At 37.1% G+C, this 18,801-nt stretch overlaps 3 protein-coding genes across 6 annotated transcripts in view; 1 reads left to right on the top strand and 2 right to left on the bottom strand.

Moving 5' to 3' along the window:
* The window catches only part of LOC101509219 (uncharacterized), a 19,552-nt gene extending 6,916 nt beyond the window's left edge, over positions 1-12,636 (top strand). The window contains 12 exon segments of the mRNA XM_073369962.1: positions 2,441-2,555; positions 2,711-3,761; positions 4,147-4,594; positions 5,105-5,158; positions 5,259-8,112; positions 8,207-8,320; positions 8,456-8,586; positions 9,517-9,609; positions 9,742-10,011; positions 10,168-10,786; positions 11,464-11,539; positions 11,619-12,636. Of these exon segments, the coding sequence (XP_073226063.1) occupies positions 2,441-2,555; positions 2,711-3,761; positions 4,147-4,594; positions 5,105-5,158; positions 5,259-8,112; positions 8,207-8,320; positions 8,456-8,586; positions 9,517-9,609; positions 9,742-10,011; positions 10,168-10,786; positions 11,464-11,539; positions 11,619-11,718 (5,925 nt within the window). The 3' untranslated portion in view covers positions 11,719-12,636.
* A 1,124-nt stretch (positions 12,637-13,760) lies between these two features.
* Positions 13,761-15,290, bottom strand: LOC101509867 (uncharacterized). 4 transcript variants are annotated; one of them, XM_004507320.3, is made up of 4 exons: positions 14,690-15,290; positions 14,482-14,595; positions 14,216-14,346; positions 13,761-14,095 (listed from the first exon to the last, which is right to left on the bottom strand). In XM_004507320.3, the coding sequence occupies exons 1-4, from the start codon at positions 15,288-15,290 to the stop codon at positions 14,072-14,074; spliced, it is 870 nt and encodes a 289-aa protein (XP_004507377.1). In that variant the 3' UTR covers positions 13,761-14,071. The 4 variants fall into 4 exon arrangements, 3 of the variants coding, with proteins under 3 accessions (XP_004507377.1, XP_004507376.1, XP_073226062.1); XR_003473701.2 differs by having other exon boundaries at positions 14,005-14,095; positions 14,463-14,595; XM_004507319.3 differs by having other exon boundaries at positions 13,761-14,346.
* LOC101509544 (uncharacterized) lies at positions 15,271-18,519 on the bottom strand. The gene is made up of 2 exons (XM_004507318.4): positions 16,333-18,519; positions 15,271-16,149 (listed from the first exon to the last, which is right to left on the bottom strand). Exon 1 carries the CDS (start codon positions 18,418-18,420, stop codon positions 16,420-16,422), a length of 2,001 nt encoding a protein of 666 aa, XP_004507375.1. The 5' UTR covers positions 18,421-18,519; the 3' UTR covers positions 15,271-16,149; positions 16,333-16,419.
* Positions 18,520-18,801: the final 282 nt, after the last annotated feature.

The raw sequence follows: 18,801 nt of genomic DNA on the forward strand, positions 1-18,801 counted from the left end.
ATATATATATATATATAAATGCTGCCAGACTACTGCCAGCTATCTAATGAATGTAGAGAATAAACGAAAAATAAATTAAGAAATAAATAATCAGAGTGATTTGATTCTTTCCCAAAATACAAATAAATTTAAATAAAAAGTCAACTAATAAACACAATCATATCAGATCTGATTGTTGTCTGTCAACATATAAGTTTAGGTTCACTTCCCAAAATAAGTGCTCAGAAATCTGAACCTATTGCAACAGTAGCAACCTAGCAACCTAGCAGTAGCCGTTTTGTCTCACGTTTGCATTGTTGTTACCTAATGGTTTGAAGTTCTAGCGTGTTACGTGAACACCGTCATAACTCATTAGTGACTCGGCTTACTTACCAAATTATGCACTAATTAGTTTGAATATAGATTTTGAAGGGACAAGTAGATAGCAATATGTTTTTCAGCCAATTTAGTATCTTGATGGATTCTCACATGTTTGAGCAGACATCTTTGTCATGACATACACTCATTAGTTTGACTAATACATCAATTGCAGTTGTTAGAATATTAGAAAATATCTTATAATATCTATTATATTATATTAGAGTATCTTGAGTTATTCTCTAGGATCAATTTAGAATCATAGAGATATTTTAGAATATCTTTCATTATTATTATGATTTATTTCTGATTTAGGATTGAGTCTATGTTTCTCTATAAATAGAGGTTAGTATCGAGTCTTTAGTAATCAAGTTAGCATAAAACTATTATCAATAATATTCAAACTCTTATTATTTTTCTCTCCTGCTTTTCTCTAAAATCCCACATCTTCAACATGGTATCAGAGCCTATTTCGATCCTCCTTGAATGATTCCGCCTCTATTCCGCTGTCGAGTTCCCAACAGTTAGGGAATATAATCATAGTCTCTCTTTTTCAAAATTCCGACACATTTCACTCGTCATCTCCAGATTAGGTCATGCCCGAAAGCGCGTCGCCAAAAGTCGTCACATGCGCTCTCACGCGCTGCTAATCTCTCCAGCGAGTAGATCTCACGCGCCGCCATCTCCACAGCGTGTGACGTGCGTTTTGACGCCTCTCAGTTGCTGCTTGGTTGGTCAATCGCGCCTCAACCTCGCAGTTTCGAATCTGCCCTCATATTCTAGTTTCGGTTTACGGTTACACCTACTACCTTCAAGATCCGCCGTCTCCTGCTGCCTTCCATTTGCTGTCGCTGCTGGAAAACTTTTCCAGCAAGTTTTCCGACACAACCACTTCTACTGTGTGCGGAATCTCCCAATCTACACAACCCAGATTTTTTATGTCAAAAGTTGCTCCACACACCGGGCTCATGTGCCTTCAAGATCCTTCGTGTTCATCCCACGCACTGCCGCCAACAGCCTTGAGCTTAGGCGCATCTGTCCGCCTTCCGACACAATGTTTCAGTCGTCTAGATTGGGTTTTCCTTTCTGTTTCGAGACCTACCCTTACTTTCCAATTTTGATCAACGAAAATATGTGTTGTTATTCAAACAACTGTTATCTCTCCTGTTTTGGACGTTTTTTCTCACTCCGTTGATCGATCATGGTTTCATTTCATTAGAGTTGCACTGCTTCTTCTTGTGTGTTTGTCATGTAATTTAGTTCTTAGTAATATATTATAACAGTGACTTCTTTTCCCACCGACGATCATTCCGGTGGTGTCTTTTTTTCCACAGATGAATCATATTAGTGATGATTTCTTCTTACATTGATGATTATTTTGACGATGTCTTTTATTTTCATGCCTCATTTTATCTTGCCAATTTGTCCCAGATGCACTGGCCTTGCCTTTCTCTCCTTGAAGCAGCCTCTCCAATATTATTGGTTTGAAGCTTCCAAACGCAGTTTTTAGAAGAACGGACCTTGTTTTGTTCAATTGCTTGCCATGAATTTCTCTCAGGCTGATGATCATATCGGCTATCTGGCTAGACTATATTTATAGCAATTCTCTCTGACTTCACCTGCATCCCTAAGTTGCTTTTCCATCCTTTTTATTATTTTGCAGAGCAAAACATTATTTTCTTGTAACAAGGTAAAACTTAATAAGCTATAGCTTGAGGGGGAGTGTTAGAATATTAGAAAATATCTTATAATATCTATTATATTATATTAGAGTATCTTGAGTTATTCCCTAGGATCAATTTAGAATCATAGAGATATTTTAGAATATCTCATTATTATTATGATTTATTCCTGATTTAGGATTGAATCTATGTTTCTCTATAAATAGAGATTAGCATTGAGTCTTTAGTAATCAAGTTAACATAAAACTATTATCAATAATATTCAAATCCTTATTATTTTTCTCTCTTCCTTTTCTCTAAAATCCCACAACTTCAACAGCAGTTATTGATTTTATGCTTACCTTTTCTTAGCTTTCTTGGTCAAAGACACATATAGGATGATTAAATTTTCTTTCATGCAGAGGGGGCTTTACCCTCGATTGGTTCAAGATGTTCAGCTGATGATAAATGAACTTGGAAATGTTACTGTTCTTTGGGAGGAATTATGGCTCAGTACTCTTCAGGATCTTCACACAGGTTGTTTTCCTTATTTTTCAGCATTTTATTGTTCATGGAATACCTTTTTATTGACTCTTTTAATGTTTGATGAATTAATTTCATTGTTTTTTTATTGTACAATTTGGAATTTACTGTTCGTGAAGAAAAATAGGACCATCTATATTTTGTTGCAGATGTGATGAGGCGCATAAATGTGCTGAAAGAGGAGGCTACAAGAATTGCCGAAAATGTCACACTTAGTCACAATGAGAAGAGCAAGATAAATTCTGCTCGTTATTCAGCAATGATGGCTCCAATAGTTGTGGCTTTGGAACGTCGTTTAGCTTCAACTTCTCGAAATCCTGAGACTCCTCATGAAGCTTGGTTCCAAGGAGAGTATAAAGACCAACTGAAATCAGCTATTGTATCTTTCAAGACTCCTCCACCATCTTCTTCAGCTCTAGGGGATGTATGGCGGCCTTTTGATGGTATTGCTGCATCCTTGGCTTCTTACCAGAGGAAATCATCAATTTCCTTACAAGAAGTTGCACCACGTTTGGCTCTGTTATCATCTTCAGATGTTCCGATGCCAGGTCTTGAGAAACAAATGAAAGTACCTGATTCTGGCAAAGAAAGTGATCTTCAAGGGGTTGTCACTATTGCCTCTTTCCATGAACAAATCACTATCTTATCAACAAAGACTAAGCCTAAGAAACTGGGTATACTTGGTTCAGATGGTCAGAAGTATACATATCTCCTTAAAGGACGAGAAGATTTGCGCCTTGATGCCAGAATTATGCAATTACTGCAGGCTATAAATGGTTTTTTGCGTTCTTCTTCTTCTACATGTAGCAAATCTCTTGGCATTCGCTATTATTCTGTGACTCCAATCAGTGGTCGGGCCGGCCTAATCCAGTGGGTGGATAATGTAATCAGTATTTACAGTGTATTTAAATCTTGGCAATCCCGTGCTCAGCTAGCACAGTTTTTGGCTATCAGCGCTGCAAATACAAAATCCTCAGCTCCTCCACCTGTTCCTCGTCCCAGTGATATGTTTTATGGGAAGATCATACCTGCACTTAAAGAGAAAGGCATTAAAAGAGTGATTTCTAGAAGGGATTGGCCCCATGAAGTCAAATATAAAGTTCTTCTTGATCTTATGAAGGAGGTGCCTAGACATCTTCTTTACCAGGAACTATGGTGTGCTAGTGAAGGATATAAAGCCTTCAGCTCAAAAATGAAAAGGTATATTTATGGAACTTTTAAGCCTTTACTGGTGTATTTTGTGGTCATCATTTCTGATAAAATCAATGGTGAAGACCATTGTGTAAATGTGGATTGATATATTTATTCCGACTTACCCTGTATTCTGGGCCTGGAACTGCTTTTAAACAGACTAAGTTTAGTTCATTCTACACTTTGAAAGCTTGTGATTCTTTCATTACATACTAACTTATCCTATACCTATGTTTCTTTATTTCCTCATATGGTTAACCGAGTTTGTCTTGATCTTCTTGTTATCATCAGTTGTCAAATATAAAATTCTGTTTGTTGACTATTCTATTTAAAAGTATTTCCAAACTCTATGTTGTAAATTTTTCACAATATTCTTATTTTTTTCATTCTGTAGGTATTCTGGAAGCCTTGCTGCAATGAGTATGGTTGGTCATGTTCTGGGATTGGGTGACAGACATTTAGACAACATTCTTATAGATTTTTGTGGTGGGGATATTGTACATATTGATTACAATGTGTGTTTTGATAAGGGACAGAGACTAAAAATTCCAGAGATTGTTCCTTTCCGTCTTACCCAAATGATTGAAGCAGCTTTAGGGCTGACTGGAATAGAGGGTAGCTTCAGAACAAACTGTGAGGCAGTTATTGCCATTCTAAAAAAGAACAAAGACATACTTTTGATGTTACTAGAAGTGTTTGTTTGGGATCCACTTGTGGAGTGGACACGAGGTGATTTTCACGATGAAGCTGCAATTGGCGGTGAAGAAAGAAAAGGCATGGAGTTGGCTGTTAGCTTGAGTCTATTTGCATCTCGAGTGCAGGAAATTCGTGTTCCCTTACAGGTACCTACCAAAGTAAAATCTATATATGTATGTACAAGGAAATATGTGGCCTGACATATTAGGATTAGTTGCATTCCAAACTTTATTGTACAGTGTTTGGAAAGTCAGGTTTTTCGTGGTGTGACCGTGCGGCAGCATGAAGATATGCCATCAAGAGGAGTAAGGCTATAGCATGACGGGAGTGAAGCAAACATGCAAAAAATCATGCACTTAGTTGAGATCTTGTTTAGAGTGCTAAGACAAATGTGTGCATGCACGTGATTCATTAGTTAGTGTAGGTTATCCATGTTACATGAGATAATTTTAGAATTTGCATGATGTGTGTAAAAAAAATATGCATGTTTTTTCATACTTTGAATTATTTGTTTGTTGTAACCTTCAATTAGCAAATCCTATGTGTGAAATTTGTCGCAATACAACTTATCTATGTGTTTATATATTTTATATTATTTTCGTGATATCTAACATATTATTAATGGTTATTTTTTTCTGCCTCCAAAATCTGAGTAGGAGCACCATGATCAATTATTGACTAGCCTGCCAGCTGTTGAATCTGTACTTGAGGTAATGATGAAATAAATACCGCAATTTTTTGGCTACATTTAGATGACAGCTTTGGTTAGTTATTTCTTTATTTGAATTGACTTTGAGATCTATGTACCAGAGGTTTGCTGATGCACTAAAACAATATGAGCTCGCCTCTTCTGTATACTGTCGAGCTGACCAAGAGAGGTCCAGCCTTATATTACACGAGACATCTGCTAAGTCAATTGTTGGTGAAGCAACCCGTAGTTCAGAGAAAATTCGAGCTTCGTTTGAAATTCAGGCTCGAGAATTTGCTCAAGCAAAGGCTTTGGTTGCTGAGAAAGCTCAGGAGGCAATGACTTGGGCTGAGCAACATGGAAGGATTCTTGATGCTTTACGATGTGACTTAATCCCAGAAATAAATTCTTGCTTTAAGCTGAGTAACATGGAAGTTGCCTTATCTCTTACATCTGCAGTTATTTTAGCAGGTGTTCCACTAACTGTTGTTCCTGAGCCAACACAAGCCCAATGCCATGATATAGATAGGGAAGTTTCTCAATCCATAGCTGAGTTGGATGATGGACTAACTTCAGCCATAACTTCTCTGCAAACGTACTCATTGGCTCTGCAAAGAATCCTACCGTTAAATTACCTCTCAACTAGTGCAGTACATGGCTGGGCTCAAGTTCTAGAATTATCTGTCAATGTCCTGTCATCTGATATTCTCTCTCTTGCCAGAAGGCAGGCTTCTGAACTTTTTGCAAAGTTTCATGTAGATAGCACTGATTCTATCAAATGCAGTTATGATGATATTTGTTTTAGAGTGGACAAGTATGCTGTAGAAATAGAAAAATTGGAAAAAGAGTGTATGGAAATAGAAAGTTCTATTGGCTTAGAGTCAGAATCAATAACTAAGGACCACCTTTTGTCAGCTTTCATGAAATTCATGCAGTCCATTGATCTTTTAAGAAGGGAGGGTGGAATATCTTCTGTTCAGTCTAGATATGATGGGACAAACAATACTAGACTTTTAGGCGAGCTAGAAGAGGAGAGGGAGAAAGCCCTATCAATACTAAATATTGCTGTAAGTTCATTTTACAATGAGGTTAAGCATAGAATACTTCATATATATAGTGATTTGTCAGGCAGAAGAAATCAATACAACATGTTGCAGAACGATTCTGGAACTATTGTTGCTGAGTTTGAAGAACAAGTAGAAAAATGTAATCTGCTGACAGAGTTTGTCAATGATCTACGGCAATTTATTGGAAAGGACATCCCTTCTGTTAATATAAACAAAGATAATTCAAAGTTTTCTTCTGAAAGTAACTGGGTTTCCATTTTCAGAACCACTTTGTCATCCTGTAAGGGATTGATTAGTCAAATGACTGAAGTTGTTCTGCCAGATGTGATACGATCTGCTGTTTCATTAAAATCAGAAGTGATGGATGCATTTGGGTTGATCTCACAAGTTCGAGGGTCTATAGAAACTGCATTGGAGCAGGTTGTGGAGGTTGAAATGGAGAGAGCATCACTGTTTGAACTTGAGCAGAATTATTTTGTTAAGGTTGGTCTTATTACTGAGCAGCAGCTGGCTCTCGAAGAAGCTGCAGTTAAGGGCAGGGATCATCTTTCATGGGAAGAGGCAGAGGAACTTGCATCCCAAGAGGAAGCTTGTAGAGCACAACTTGACCAGCTTCATCAAACTTGGAGTCAGAGGGATGTAAGGACTTCTCAACTTATAAAGAGAGAAGCTGATATTAAAAATTCCCTGGTTTCTGTGAATCGTCAATTTCAATCTCTAGTTGGTGTGGAAGAAGAAAGCGAGCTACATATTTTGAGAAGTAAAGCTCTATTGGCTGCACTTGTTAAGCCTTTCCTAGAACTAGAATCCAGTGATATTATGCTGTCTCCACCTGATGGTTCTGTTGTGATTCCCTCGAGTAAATTTCATGCTCTTGCAGATTTTATAAATTCTGGGAATTCTATTTCTGAGTATGTTTGGAAAGTTGGAGGTTTATTGGATGATCATTCATTCTTTATTTGGAAAATAGGTGTTATAGATTCTTTTCTTGATGCATGCATACATGATGTAGCTTCGTCAGTCGAGCAAAATCTAGGCTTTGACCAGTCACTCAATTTTATGAAAAAAAAGCTTGAGATCCAACTTCAAAAACACACTAGTCACTATTTGAAAGAAAGAGTCGCCCCTAGTTTGCTGGCCTGCTTAGATAGAGAAAAGGAGCACTTGAAACAATTGACAGATTCATCAAACGAACTTTCTTTAGATCAGGTGAAAAAAGACGGGGCTGTGACGAAGGTTTTACTTATGCTTGATGAGTATTGTAATGCACATGAAACTGCTAGAGCAGCAAAGTCAGCAGCTTCTTTCATGAAAAGACAGGTGAATGAGTTGAAAGAAGCTCTTCGAAAAACTACCCTCGAGGTCGTTCAGATGGAATGGATGCATGATGTTTTTTTGAACCCAACATATAACAGAGGAATCAAATATGAGAAGTATCTTGATACCGATGACAGCTTGTATCCAATCATTTTAAACCTCAGCAGATCTAAATTATTGGAAAATATACAATCTGCCATTTCAAAAATCACGTCGTCATTAGATAGCCTTCAGTCTTGTGAACAAACTTCTCTTATAGCTGAAGGACAGCTAGAGAGAGCAATGGGCTGGGCTTGTGGGGTTCCAAGTTCAAATAGTTCTGGAAATTCTTCAACTAAAAATTCAGGAATTCCTCCCGAGTTCCATGAACATATTAAGAAACGGAGGCAGATTTTATGGGAATCTAGAGAAAAAGCATCAGACATGGTGAAGTTATGTATGTCAGTATTAGAATTTGAAGCATCAAGAGATGGGTATTTGCTTATACCAGGGCAACCATATCCCTTTAGGAGTAGTGTTGATGGAAATACATGGCAGCAAGTGTACTTGAATTCACTAACAAGATTGGATGTTACTTTCCATTCTTATACACGTGAGTTTGCTATATTCCTCTGCAATTGAGTCTCTTCGCAGCAATTAAACTTCTGCATGAAATTGAAAATGTGCTCTCCTGTTCTTGTAAATAGGTACTGAACAAGAGTGGAAGCTTGCACAATGCACCGTTGAAGCTGCTTCCAATGGCTTATATACTGCAACCAATGAACTCTGCATTGCCTCTCTGAAAGCAAAGTCAGCTTCTGGTAGATCTCATCGATCTTGGTTGATGGTCATTTGGACATTGATGTTAATACACACATATGCATGCTTTATTGATTTTTGGATGTAGCAGCGTTGTCTCTGCATTTGTTGATTTAATATGTTCTTTACCTTTATAGGTGATTTACAAAGCACAGTTCTTTCAATGAGGGATTGTGCATATGAGGCTAGTGTCGCATTGTCTGCTTTTGCTCGGGTTTCAAGGATACATACTGCTTTAACTTCTGAATGTGGTTCTATGCTAGAAGAGGTGCAGTCTTTAAAGTATTTGATGTTGTCTTGTATTACTGTGGATTATAATTTGAACTAATTTTCTGCTTGGTGTATAGAATTTAATGTCTATTGATGGCCAATCCATGTATTGTTTATACGGTTCTATATTGATAATTTACAGGCTGTTAATTTTTATGCTAGTGAAGGATTTTTGGTTAATGATATCCTGCATTGCTTATTGTCTTCTAAATTTTAATCTTAACAAAACCAAGTTGATCACTCGATCTAATATGGCATTTGAATTTTGAATATTAGTTTAATTAGATTATTGGGAAAACCCAAGTTCCACATTGAACAGAGATAAGACTTGAAATTAGGTCCAACCCAAACTTTACATGCCGATTTTGTCGAGGTCAAATTAGGTCCAACCCAAATTCTAAGATGGTACAGAGTCTACTCAAGATTCATTCGGCCACCTGCTATCAGGTCATTGTTATCGAGCCACACTCTAGATTTTTAGTCCTGGATGTGAGGGAAATGTGTTACGAGTTTCACCTTACAAGCTGGTTTTGTAAGGTCGAGTTAAGTCCAATCCAAATTCTAAGATGGTACCGGAGTCTGGTTGTAGTATAGTGGTAAGTATCTGTAGCCCTTACCTGTTAACCATGTAATGGTAAATTACAAACCTCCTTCGCACCAAATATCCTAATCCATTAGAAGGATTAGGTGTACAAATAAGAAAAGTCCCTGATTACCCAATCTTTTGTTTTATTTATTTATTTATTAATTTTTTTATTATTATTATTATTATTATTATTATTATTATTATTATTATTATTATTATTATCCATCTGTAGCTAGCAAATAATCCATAAAAAGTGTACAAAAAAGTTACTATGTTTCTTTAATCACCTTAGGTCCTCTTTCCATGAATTGTTTGTTACCTAATGTTGCTTTGTTTTTGTAGGTTCTAGCAATCACTGAAGATGTACATGATGTTTACAATCTGGGCAAAGAGGCAGCTTCAGTCCACGTTTCTCTCATGGAAAATCTTTTAGAGGTTTAACTTATCCCTTTGTAGCTTTATAAATATGACAATCAAACTTTGGCTGTAACTGTCCATTCTATATTTCCTGATATCAAACACCCCCTAAAGTAAAATTGAAATTTGGTGGTTTTATGTTTTTGATAGGCGAATGCCATCCTTCTTCCACTTGAATCCGTGTTGTCTAAGGACGCAGCTGCTATGGCTGATGCTATAGCTAGGGAAAGCGAGACCAAGAAGGAAATATCACACATCCATGGACAAGCTATATATCAATCATACTGTTCAAGGATTCGGGAGTCCTGTCAGACCGTTAAGCCCTTGGTGCCGTCTCTGACATCAGCTGTGAAGGGACTTTATTCATTGTTAACCAGGCTAGCAAGAACAGCTAATCTCCATGCTGGGAATCTGCACAAAGTAATGACGGTTTCAAGATGATTTTGGTTGCATGTTTCTCTTTTATACATATGTTTCTCTTTTGTAAGGAAATTCGCACAAAAAAGTTGTGTAGAGAATTTCTTTTTTGTTTATATTTTGAAAGAACAAATATAGATCTGCACTCTTTGTTTTCAGGCTCTTGAAGGAATAGGAGAGAGTCAGGAAGTAAAATCACAGGATATTGCTTTGTCTACGTCAGATGGTGGTGGTGGTGACGTTGTTGAGTTCGATGGTAAAGAAAGGGAGAGTCTCTCTAGGTCTGATGATGATAAGACAGAAGATTTCACTGGCTTTTCTCGACTTTCTTTGGAAGAAAAAGGATGGATATCACCACCAGATAGCAACTTCTGTAGCAGCTCAGGATCTGACATTACATCAGCTGAAGTTAGTCTTCCTGGTAGCTTGAATGATTCATCAGAAAGTATAGATATGCTTTCACAGGTGTCGAGTAGCAGAAACCCCATCGGTCATTTACATACCACTTCCTTGTCTCAAACTGATGTGGAAGAAATCTCACTTTTTGAGGTGTCGAAGTCTTTTCCTCTGGAAGCTGATCTTGACAGTGCTGATTCTGTGAACCTAACTAATGAGGCCACTGAGCAACCCAAGGCTAGGCCCTTTCCCATTGATAAATCTGTTGCCAGCCCTGCTGTCTCTCGGAATCTATCGGATCAGAACTTAGACAAATTTAATGGTGAAGATGAACTGCTTTCTACAAATAAAGCTATCAATACCGGTACTCGAGTAGGAAGAGGTATATATATTCAACTATTTCTTTCTTGTCACCTTTCATTTGATTTAAATCTCACATTAGTAAAGATTATAACTTGATGAAAGAATATGAACCTTATAAAATTTATATTACCTATATCAAATTAAAAGAAAAGATGTATCACTCTGATGGACTCAAACCACTCACGCTTGGCTTTAGTATGAAGAATTCAAAACTATCCTGTAGAAGGAAAGCTAATCAAAGCCAAGAGGAAATGTAATACTCTATGCATTAGAGTTTTGCTAAAGTCAACACTCAATCTTATCTTTAGTTATTTTAAAAAAAGATGTAAAAAAAGCTGAAGTTAGTAGGTTTTATGATTTATTATTCCTTTTGTATCCTTACATAACCCTACGTTTGTGGTTTTTGTTCTTTTGGAATTGGTTGGGGCCTTTATGAAATCATGATTTATCTTTCGTTTCAATTCTCTACATTTGGCGGTACACTTTCCCTAATCTATTTTTTATATACATTAAAAAACTCTACAAAACCCTTTATTTTGGACAAGACTGTGAGGCAGAAACAGCCAACAATTTGACACCCACCTCATAGTATCTGTATCTATTAATAGTATCATTTGACTTCATAATATCTCATGTGATTGAAAGTTGCCTGGAAATAAAATTGATATGCTCTTTTCTGTTTGCACTTATCTCTAGGCAAAAATGCTTATGCCTTGTCTGTATTGAGGCGGGTTGAGATGAAAATTGATGGTCGAGATATTTCTGAAAACAGGTATGGTTATATAGCTCTCTTTGGAACTAGTTATTCTGCTGAATTTTTTTACTGATACCAAACTTAAATTGAATTTCAGAGAAATTGGTATTGCAGAGCAAGTGGATTATCTACTAAAGCAAGCTACTAGTGTAGATAATCTTTGCAACATGTATGAAGGTTGGACACCATGGATTTGAGGTTTCAATTTCAAGCGGTTTCTTAGACTTGATCATCTTAAACTGAAGTCCCATTCCCAATATCATACAAGAACTTGCCTCAGGCATTGTTCAGTTGATCAAGGTGAGGAATAGGACCATTGGTGTGATTATTTCCTTGTGATAAGGGAACTCCCACTCCAATTTTTTGCAGGTCCATTTGTCTGGCCATATCATGAAGTCTACCAATGATCCCAATCAGTAGTAATCTATGCATGGCCAAAACCGAACTGTATTATGTTTAGACTAGATTCTGCCATCGCTTTGATTTCAGCATTTGTCCTGGCAGAGTTATTATTTCATACCTTGCATGTGGTTTTGCATCTGCTATCCCATGATATGCTGCAGAGAAGTCCAAGCAAGGGTAACAGTAACAGCTGGTCTCGTGGGAGATGTAAACATATTTGCCTGCCTTCTCTTCTGGTGCAAACAATGTACTGCAGCTTTGAACACCTGTTACTGGCATTGTCATATTGATGGAGGAGTATGATTTGGATCCTCAGTTCTGGAAGGTTAAAAGAAAAGACGCCATATCCTAACAGTCGGGCTGTGGGTTATCCAGTTACTGTTTTGGCTGGAGCATTATATTTTTGCAAAACTGAAGTCCAGCATCAGTAGTTGCACATATCCTTGTATCATTTATATATAGTAGATATAGGTTTAAGAATCAACTGAGTTTTCATTTCCTTATTTAATTGGATGTATTTATTCAATCCTGCCCAAGATTGGCTTGGTGATTGATATTTGAACCCGTTGACAATTTGTTGTAATAACTTTGAGGTCCTTTTTAAATAATGTACCAAACATGCCTTCACCCGAGTAACTAACATCAAGTAAAAAAACTTGTATAATGAAGCACATGGACTCCTAAAATAATAAAGTACCCGTTTTGGATACTCATCCGGTGCGTACTTATGGTACTTTGTTTTCTTATGATTTTAATGAGTAAAACTGGATACTCATCCGGTAGCGGTATCGTACTATATTTATGGTTCATGTTTTCTTCATATTTTATTAGCAATAAAGTAAATGACTTTTTTATACATTAATATAATATTAACTATGTATTTGTTTTTATTTGCTGTTTTAATCGAATATAATTTGAATATAATTTGTGACACTTTAAATTTTATTATAATTTTGTCTGATAAATTGAATAATTTAGTTTTTTTAATTAAATTATGCAAAAAATGATATTTTTTTATTAATGTGTCTGTACCTTTAATTTAAGAAAAATACTGTATCCGGTATTAGTATTGGTACCGTGTCTCTATCTATGCATTATTTTGTACAAATAAAAATAATAAACAAATTAACTTGTGATGATTATATTGGTTTATTTTGATTTTTTTTTATTTTACTGTAGCGTTTGTCAAATATTATTTCTCAAGAATCAATATTATATTATTTTGGCGTTGTTTGTCACAAAATTGTCTGTAATTCATGGTCTAAAACTATTTAGAAATTTATAAGTAAAGCCTGCTTTTATAATCAATCGCAAGATACTTGTCAGTGGTTTGTGGGTTATATAATAGTTCTATTATTATCAATAAAAGAACAACCCATCATCAGATCTCACAAAATGAAACTTGTAATAAATATTACCTATGTTGTCAACATAATCCCGACGCGATCATGCTATCCTGATGCAGTGGAGGAGCTGGCTGCGACGCCACCAACTAAGAAAATGCGTTCGCCAGTAGCGGCAAACTCTCGGCCGCAAATCTCACTATCATTGTGGCAATCTCTCGGCTGCAAATCTCGCTATCATTGTGACCCGCTATTCCAGTCTGACCTGCTATCGCTCTATAACTTTTTCAAAAACACAAGTTTTATCTTTTTTTATTAGGTCATTCTACACTCACTTGAATCTTAGTTTTTTATCATTATAAATCCACAAAAGGGGTTGACCGCGAAACCATTGATTGCAGTTACTGTTAAAACTTGATTTTGATGTTGCATTTTGATTATTAAGTATGATTATCCTTTAAAAAATGACGGAAAAAAATATATCGTATCACATCTGGCAGAACAACTTCAGAAGAAAACTTTGAATTATCTTTGTTTATATCACAACAGAAAGGGTGTCCTTTCCAATAAATGCCGTAGATCATTGACAAACTCTGTCAGGTGATTACATTTTTCTACTTGTTCTTCAAACTCAGCAACAATAGTTCCAGAATCATTCTGCAACCTGCTGTATTGATTTCTTCTGCCTGACAAATCACTATATATATGAAGTAATCTATGCTTAACCTCATTGTGTAATGAACTTAAAGCAACATTTAGTATTGATAGTGCTTTCTCCCTCTCCTCTTCTAGCTCCCCTAAAAGTCTAGTATTGTTTGTCCCACCATATCTAAACAATACATGGATTGGACATCAAAAGACATTGAATTCTATACACTAAGCGGAAAATTAGTTCAAAATTATAATCCACAGTAATACAAGACAACATCAAAAACTTTAAAGACTGCACCTCTTCAAGCATAGAACCACATTCAGAAGATAAAGCAGTAAGTATCCTTGAAACCCGAGCAAAAGCAGACAATGCGACACTAGCCTCATATGCACAATCCCTCATTGAAAGAACTGTGCTTCGTAAATCACCTATAAAGGTAAAGAACATATTAAATCAACATATGCAGAGACAACGCTGCTACATCCAAAAATCAATAAAGCATGCATATGCGTGTATTAACATCAATGTCCAAATGACCACCAACCAAGATCGATGAGATCTACCAGAAGCTGACTTTGCTTTCAGAGAGGCAATGCAGAGTTCATTGGTTGCAGTATATAAGCCATTGGAAGCAGCTTCAACAGTGCATTGTGCAAGCTTCCACTCTTGTTCAGTACCTATTTGCAAGAACAGGAGAGCACATTTTCAATTTCATGCAGAAGTTTAATTGGTGCGAAGAGACTCAATTGCAGAGGAATATAGCAAACTCACGCGTATAAGAATGGAAAGTAACATCCAATCTTGTTAGTGAATTCAAGTACACTTGCTGCCATGTATTTCCATCAACACTACTCCTAAAGGGATATGGTTGCCCTGGTATAAGCAAATACCCATCTCTTGATGCTTCAAATTCTAATACTGACATACATAACTTCACCATGTCTGATGCTTTTTCTCTAGATTCCCATAAAATCTGCCTCCGTTTCTTAATATGTTCATGGAACTCCGGAGGAATTCCTGAACTTTTAGTTGAAGTATTTCCAGAACTATTTGAACTTGGAACCCCACAAGCCCAGCCCATTGCTCTCTCAAGCTGTCCTTCAGCTATAAGAGAAGTTTGTTCACAAGACTGAAGGCTATCTAATGACGACGTGATTTTTGAAATGGCAGATTGTATATTTTCCAATAATTTAGATCTGCTGAGGTTTAAAATGATTGGATACAAGCTGTCATCGGTATCAAGATACTTCTCATATTTGATTCCTCTGTTATATGATGGGTTCAAACAAACATCAAGCATCCATTCCATCTGAACGACCTTGAGGGTAGTTTTTCGAAGAGCTTCTTTCAACTCATTCACTTGTCTTTTCATGAAAGAAGCTGTTGACTTTGCTGCTCAAGCAGTTTCATGTGCATTACAATACTCATCAAGCATAAGTGGTTTGTACGTGACCATCTGAACCAAGTATACCCAGTTTCTTAGGCTTAGTCTTTGTTGATAAGATAGTGATTTGTTCGTGGAAAGAGGCAATAGTGACAACCCCTTGAAGATCACTTGCTTTGCCAGAATCAGGTACTTTCATTTGTTTCTCAAAACCAGAATCATGAAAGAAGCTGTTGACTTTGCTGCTCAAGCAGTTTCATGTGCATTACAATACTCATCAAGCATAAGTGGTTTGTACATGACCATCTGAGCCAAGTATACCCAGTTTCTTAGGCTTAGTCTTTGTTGATAAGATAGTGATTTGTTCGTGGAAAGGGGCAATAGTGACAACCCCTTGAAGATCACTTGCTTTGCCAGAATCAGGTACTTTCATTTGTTTCTCAAAACCTGGCATCGGAACATCTGAAGATGATAACAGAGCCAAGCGCGGTGCAACTTCTTGTAAGGAAATTGATGATTTCCTCTGGTAAGAAGCCAAGGATGCAGCAATACCATCAAAAGGCCGCCATACATCCCATAGAGCTGAAGAAGATGGTGGAGGAGTCTTGAAGGATAAAATAGCTGATTTCAGTTGGTCTTTATACTCTCCTTGGAACCAAGCTTCATGAGGAGTCTCAGGATTTCGAGAAAGTTGAAGCTAAACAACGTTCCAAAGCCACAACTAATGGAGCCATCATTGCTGAATAACGAGCAGAATTTATCTTGCTCTTCTCATTGTGACTAAGTGTGATATTTTCGGCAATTCTTGTAGCCTCCTCTTTCAGCACATTTATGCGCCTCATCACATCTGCAACAAAATATAGATGGTCCTATTTTTCTTCACGAACAGTAAATTCCAAATTGTACAATAAAAAAACAATGAAATTAATTTATCGAACATTAAAAGGACCATAATTGGAGATTAGTTTTCACTGGTAAGCTGCACACACACCAGCTGAACTTGAATATGTACTCACTATTCCACATTTACCTTTCAGAGTTCAGAGGCACAAATTTCAGTTACACTTAACTAACATTGTTGATCATAGCAGCGACCAATCCCCATATAAGCACATGTTCATTTATCATCATTTCCCCCTAGGTCATCATCTGTCTCCATTCCCTCAATTAAAGATAGGTAGGTGTTGTCATCAGGAGTAATGCCTTTGCTGACCATTTCTCTGAGGAGCTCTTCAGCTTGCTCACCTTCGCGGTTTTTGCACAAGCCTTGAATAAGAGCATTGTAAGTGAGAATGGTAGGATCAAATCCTATAGTCAACATTTCATCTTTAACTCTAAAAGCATCCTTCATGTCTCCTCTTTTACTGTAACCTTTAATAAGTGTATTGTAACTAATATGATCAGGTTTGATCCCCCTTCTCTTCATTACATCAAGAAGTTTCCGAGCTTCTTCCACTTTCCCCTCCCTGCAGTACCCTTGCATCAAGGAATTGTACGTGACTTCATCGGGAAAAACCTTTGCATCATCCATCTCTTTCAAGAGTTGAAAAGCACTATCGATGTTGCCATTTGCACAATGACCATCGATCAATGCATTGAAAATTATGATATCTGGCAGCAGACCTTCGTCTTTAGTCTTCTTAAACAACTCATCTGCCTCCCTCATCCTATGCCTTTTCCCAAGAACATATATAAGCGATGTATATGTTACCAGTGTCGGTCTAATCCTTCTTTCCACCATTTCCTCATAAAGAGTGAAAGCTTTCTTTGCATCCCCACATCTGCAATAGCCATTAATCAGTATGTTATATGTAACAACATCAAGCTCCATTCTTCTTTCTCTCATTTCTTTCATCATATCCTCAACTTCCCCCATCCTCCTTTCCATAAACAGTGCATGAATAAACACATTGTAGGTGACAAGAGAAGCAACTATGCCTCTACTCATCATCTCATCCCTATAACCAAAAGCCTTATCCAAATCCCCTTTATTGCAGCACCCATCAATTAAAGCATTATAAGTTACAGCATTAGGAACTAAACCAAACTCCGACATTTTACAAAGTAAATCAGCTGCCTCATCAATCCTTCCTTCTTTACACAACCGAGAAATAAAAGAATTATAGGTATAACAATCCGGTTTGAGACCTTTATCTTTCATCTTTTGAAAAATCGCATGAGCCCTTTCAAACTTGCCTCTTAAACAGTATCCATGTATAAGTGTGTTATAAGTAACAATATTAGGCTTCACACCAAAAGCTTCCATATAAACAATAAACTCCTTAGCCTTTTTCAACTTACCTTCTTTACACAAAACATTGATCATTATGTTAAAAGTGCAAACATTAGATTTGATCTTCATCCTAAACATATCAGCATACAAAACCCAAGCCATTTGGGTTCTATTCAATTTCAGGAAAAGACTCAAAACCTGATTGCATGTTTCGGTTTTGGGGACAATCCCATTTTGTGTCATCAAGTGAAAACACTCAAGAGCCTCAGTGGGTTTCCTGAGATGACAATAAGCAGTGAGGAGAAGGTCAAAGACGATGGTGGTTTTCGTATTGAGACGGCTGCGGGCTAGTGACAATTGGTTGAAAATGATGGTGGGGGTGGTGGTGAGGATAACAGGGTGAAGGATTTGGAGAGCTGGTTTGGGTGATGGGAGACGGTAGAGGATGCAGACGGCGATGCAACGGGTAGTGAGGTCGAAGCAGTGAGGTTGGTTGTGTAGATGGGTGAGGAGAGTGTGAACGAGTTGTGGGTTTAGGTGAAGGTGGGAAAGTGTGGAAGAGAGAAGGGAAGGGGTGAGGTTCGCAAGGTGTTCGACGAAATGCCAGTGAAAAGATTGGATGAAATTGAGGAGTGTGGTTTCAGTGATTGGTGGTGGGGGTGGGGAAGGGGAAGTAGTAGTGAGAAGGGAGAAATTTGAGATATGACGTGGACGTGTACTTCCCGATTTGATGCCGGCGGCTTTCTTGAGGTACCAGGTGACGGAAGGAGATTTAACTGTGAAATCAAACGCGTTGTCTTGAGGTACCAATGGTGGCGCTGGACGTGCGGCTGCTGCCGGAACTCTCAATCGGATAGTCGCTGCTACCGCCTTCGGAACGCTCATCGTCGACGACTGGAAGTGGTGGTGGGGGTTCGGAGCTGGGCTCGGTTCTTGCTGTTGTGGGAGTAATGCTGTTGTGCGTTCAAAGTTCAAAATATAAGTGACAAATAAATATTAGTTTCTTACGGCTTATTTCATAAATAAAAAAAATCACTTAAAAATAAGAATTTTTTAAATTTTCATCTATATATCATATTTATTTTCAAAAAATAATCATTTAAAAAATATCTAAAACTAGTTCAAATGAGAAACTATTTTTTAATAGTTTATAAAAAATAAAAAAAAATCTTATTACAACAAACAAACATAAAATATCAAATTTTTTGTTATTTAAAAAATTTTAAAAAATGATTTATAAATTATTGAATATCAGTTCTTGATAAA

Source organism: Cicer arietinum, chromosome 6 (assembly GCF_000331145.2).
Source record: "Cicer arietinum cultivar CDC Frontier isolate Library 1 chromosome 6, Cicar.CDCFrontier_v2.0, whole genome shotgun sequence".
Classification (NCBI taxonomy): Eukaryota; Viridiplantae; Streptophyta; class Magnoliopsida; order Fabales; family Fabaceae; genus Cicer; species Cicer arietinum.

Excerpts from the sequence above, each read along its gene's own strand:
- LOC101509867 (XM_004507319.3), bottom strand. The coding sequence starts at position 15,290 with ATGAAAAGACAAGTGAATGAGTTGAAAGAAGCTCTTCGAAAAACTACC. Across the intron at positions 14,596-14,689 it reads TACTTTCCATTCTTATACGC|GTACTGAACAAGAGTGGAAG; the intron begins GTGAGTTTGCTA and ends TCTTGCAAATAG. Across the intron at positions 14,347-14,481 it reads GAAAGCAAAGTCAGCTTCTG|GTGATTTACGAAGCACAGTT; the intron begins GTAGATCTCATC and ends TTACCTTTATAG.
- LOC101509544 (XM_004507318.4), bottom strand. The coding sequence starts at position 18,420 with ATGAGCGTTCCGAAGGCGGTAGCAGCGACTATCCGATTGAGAGTTCCG.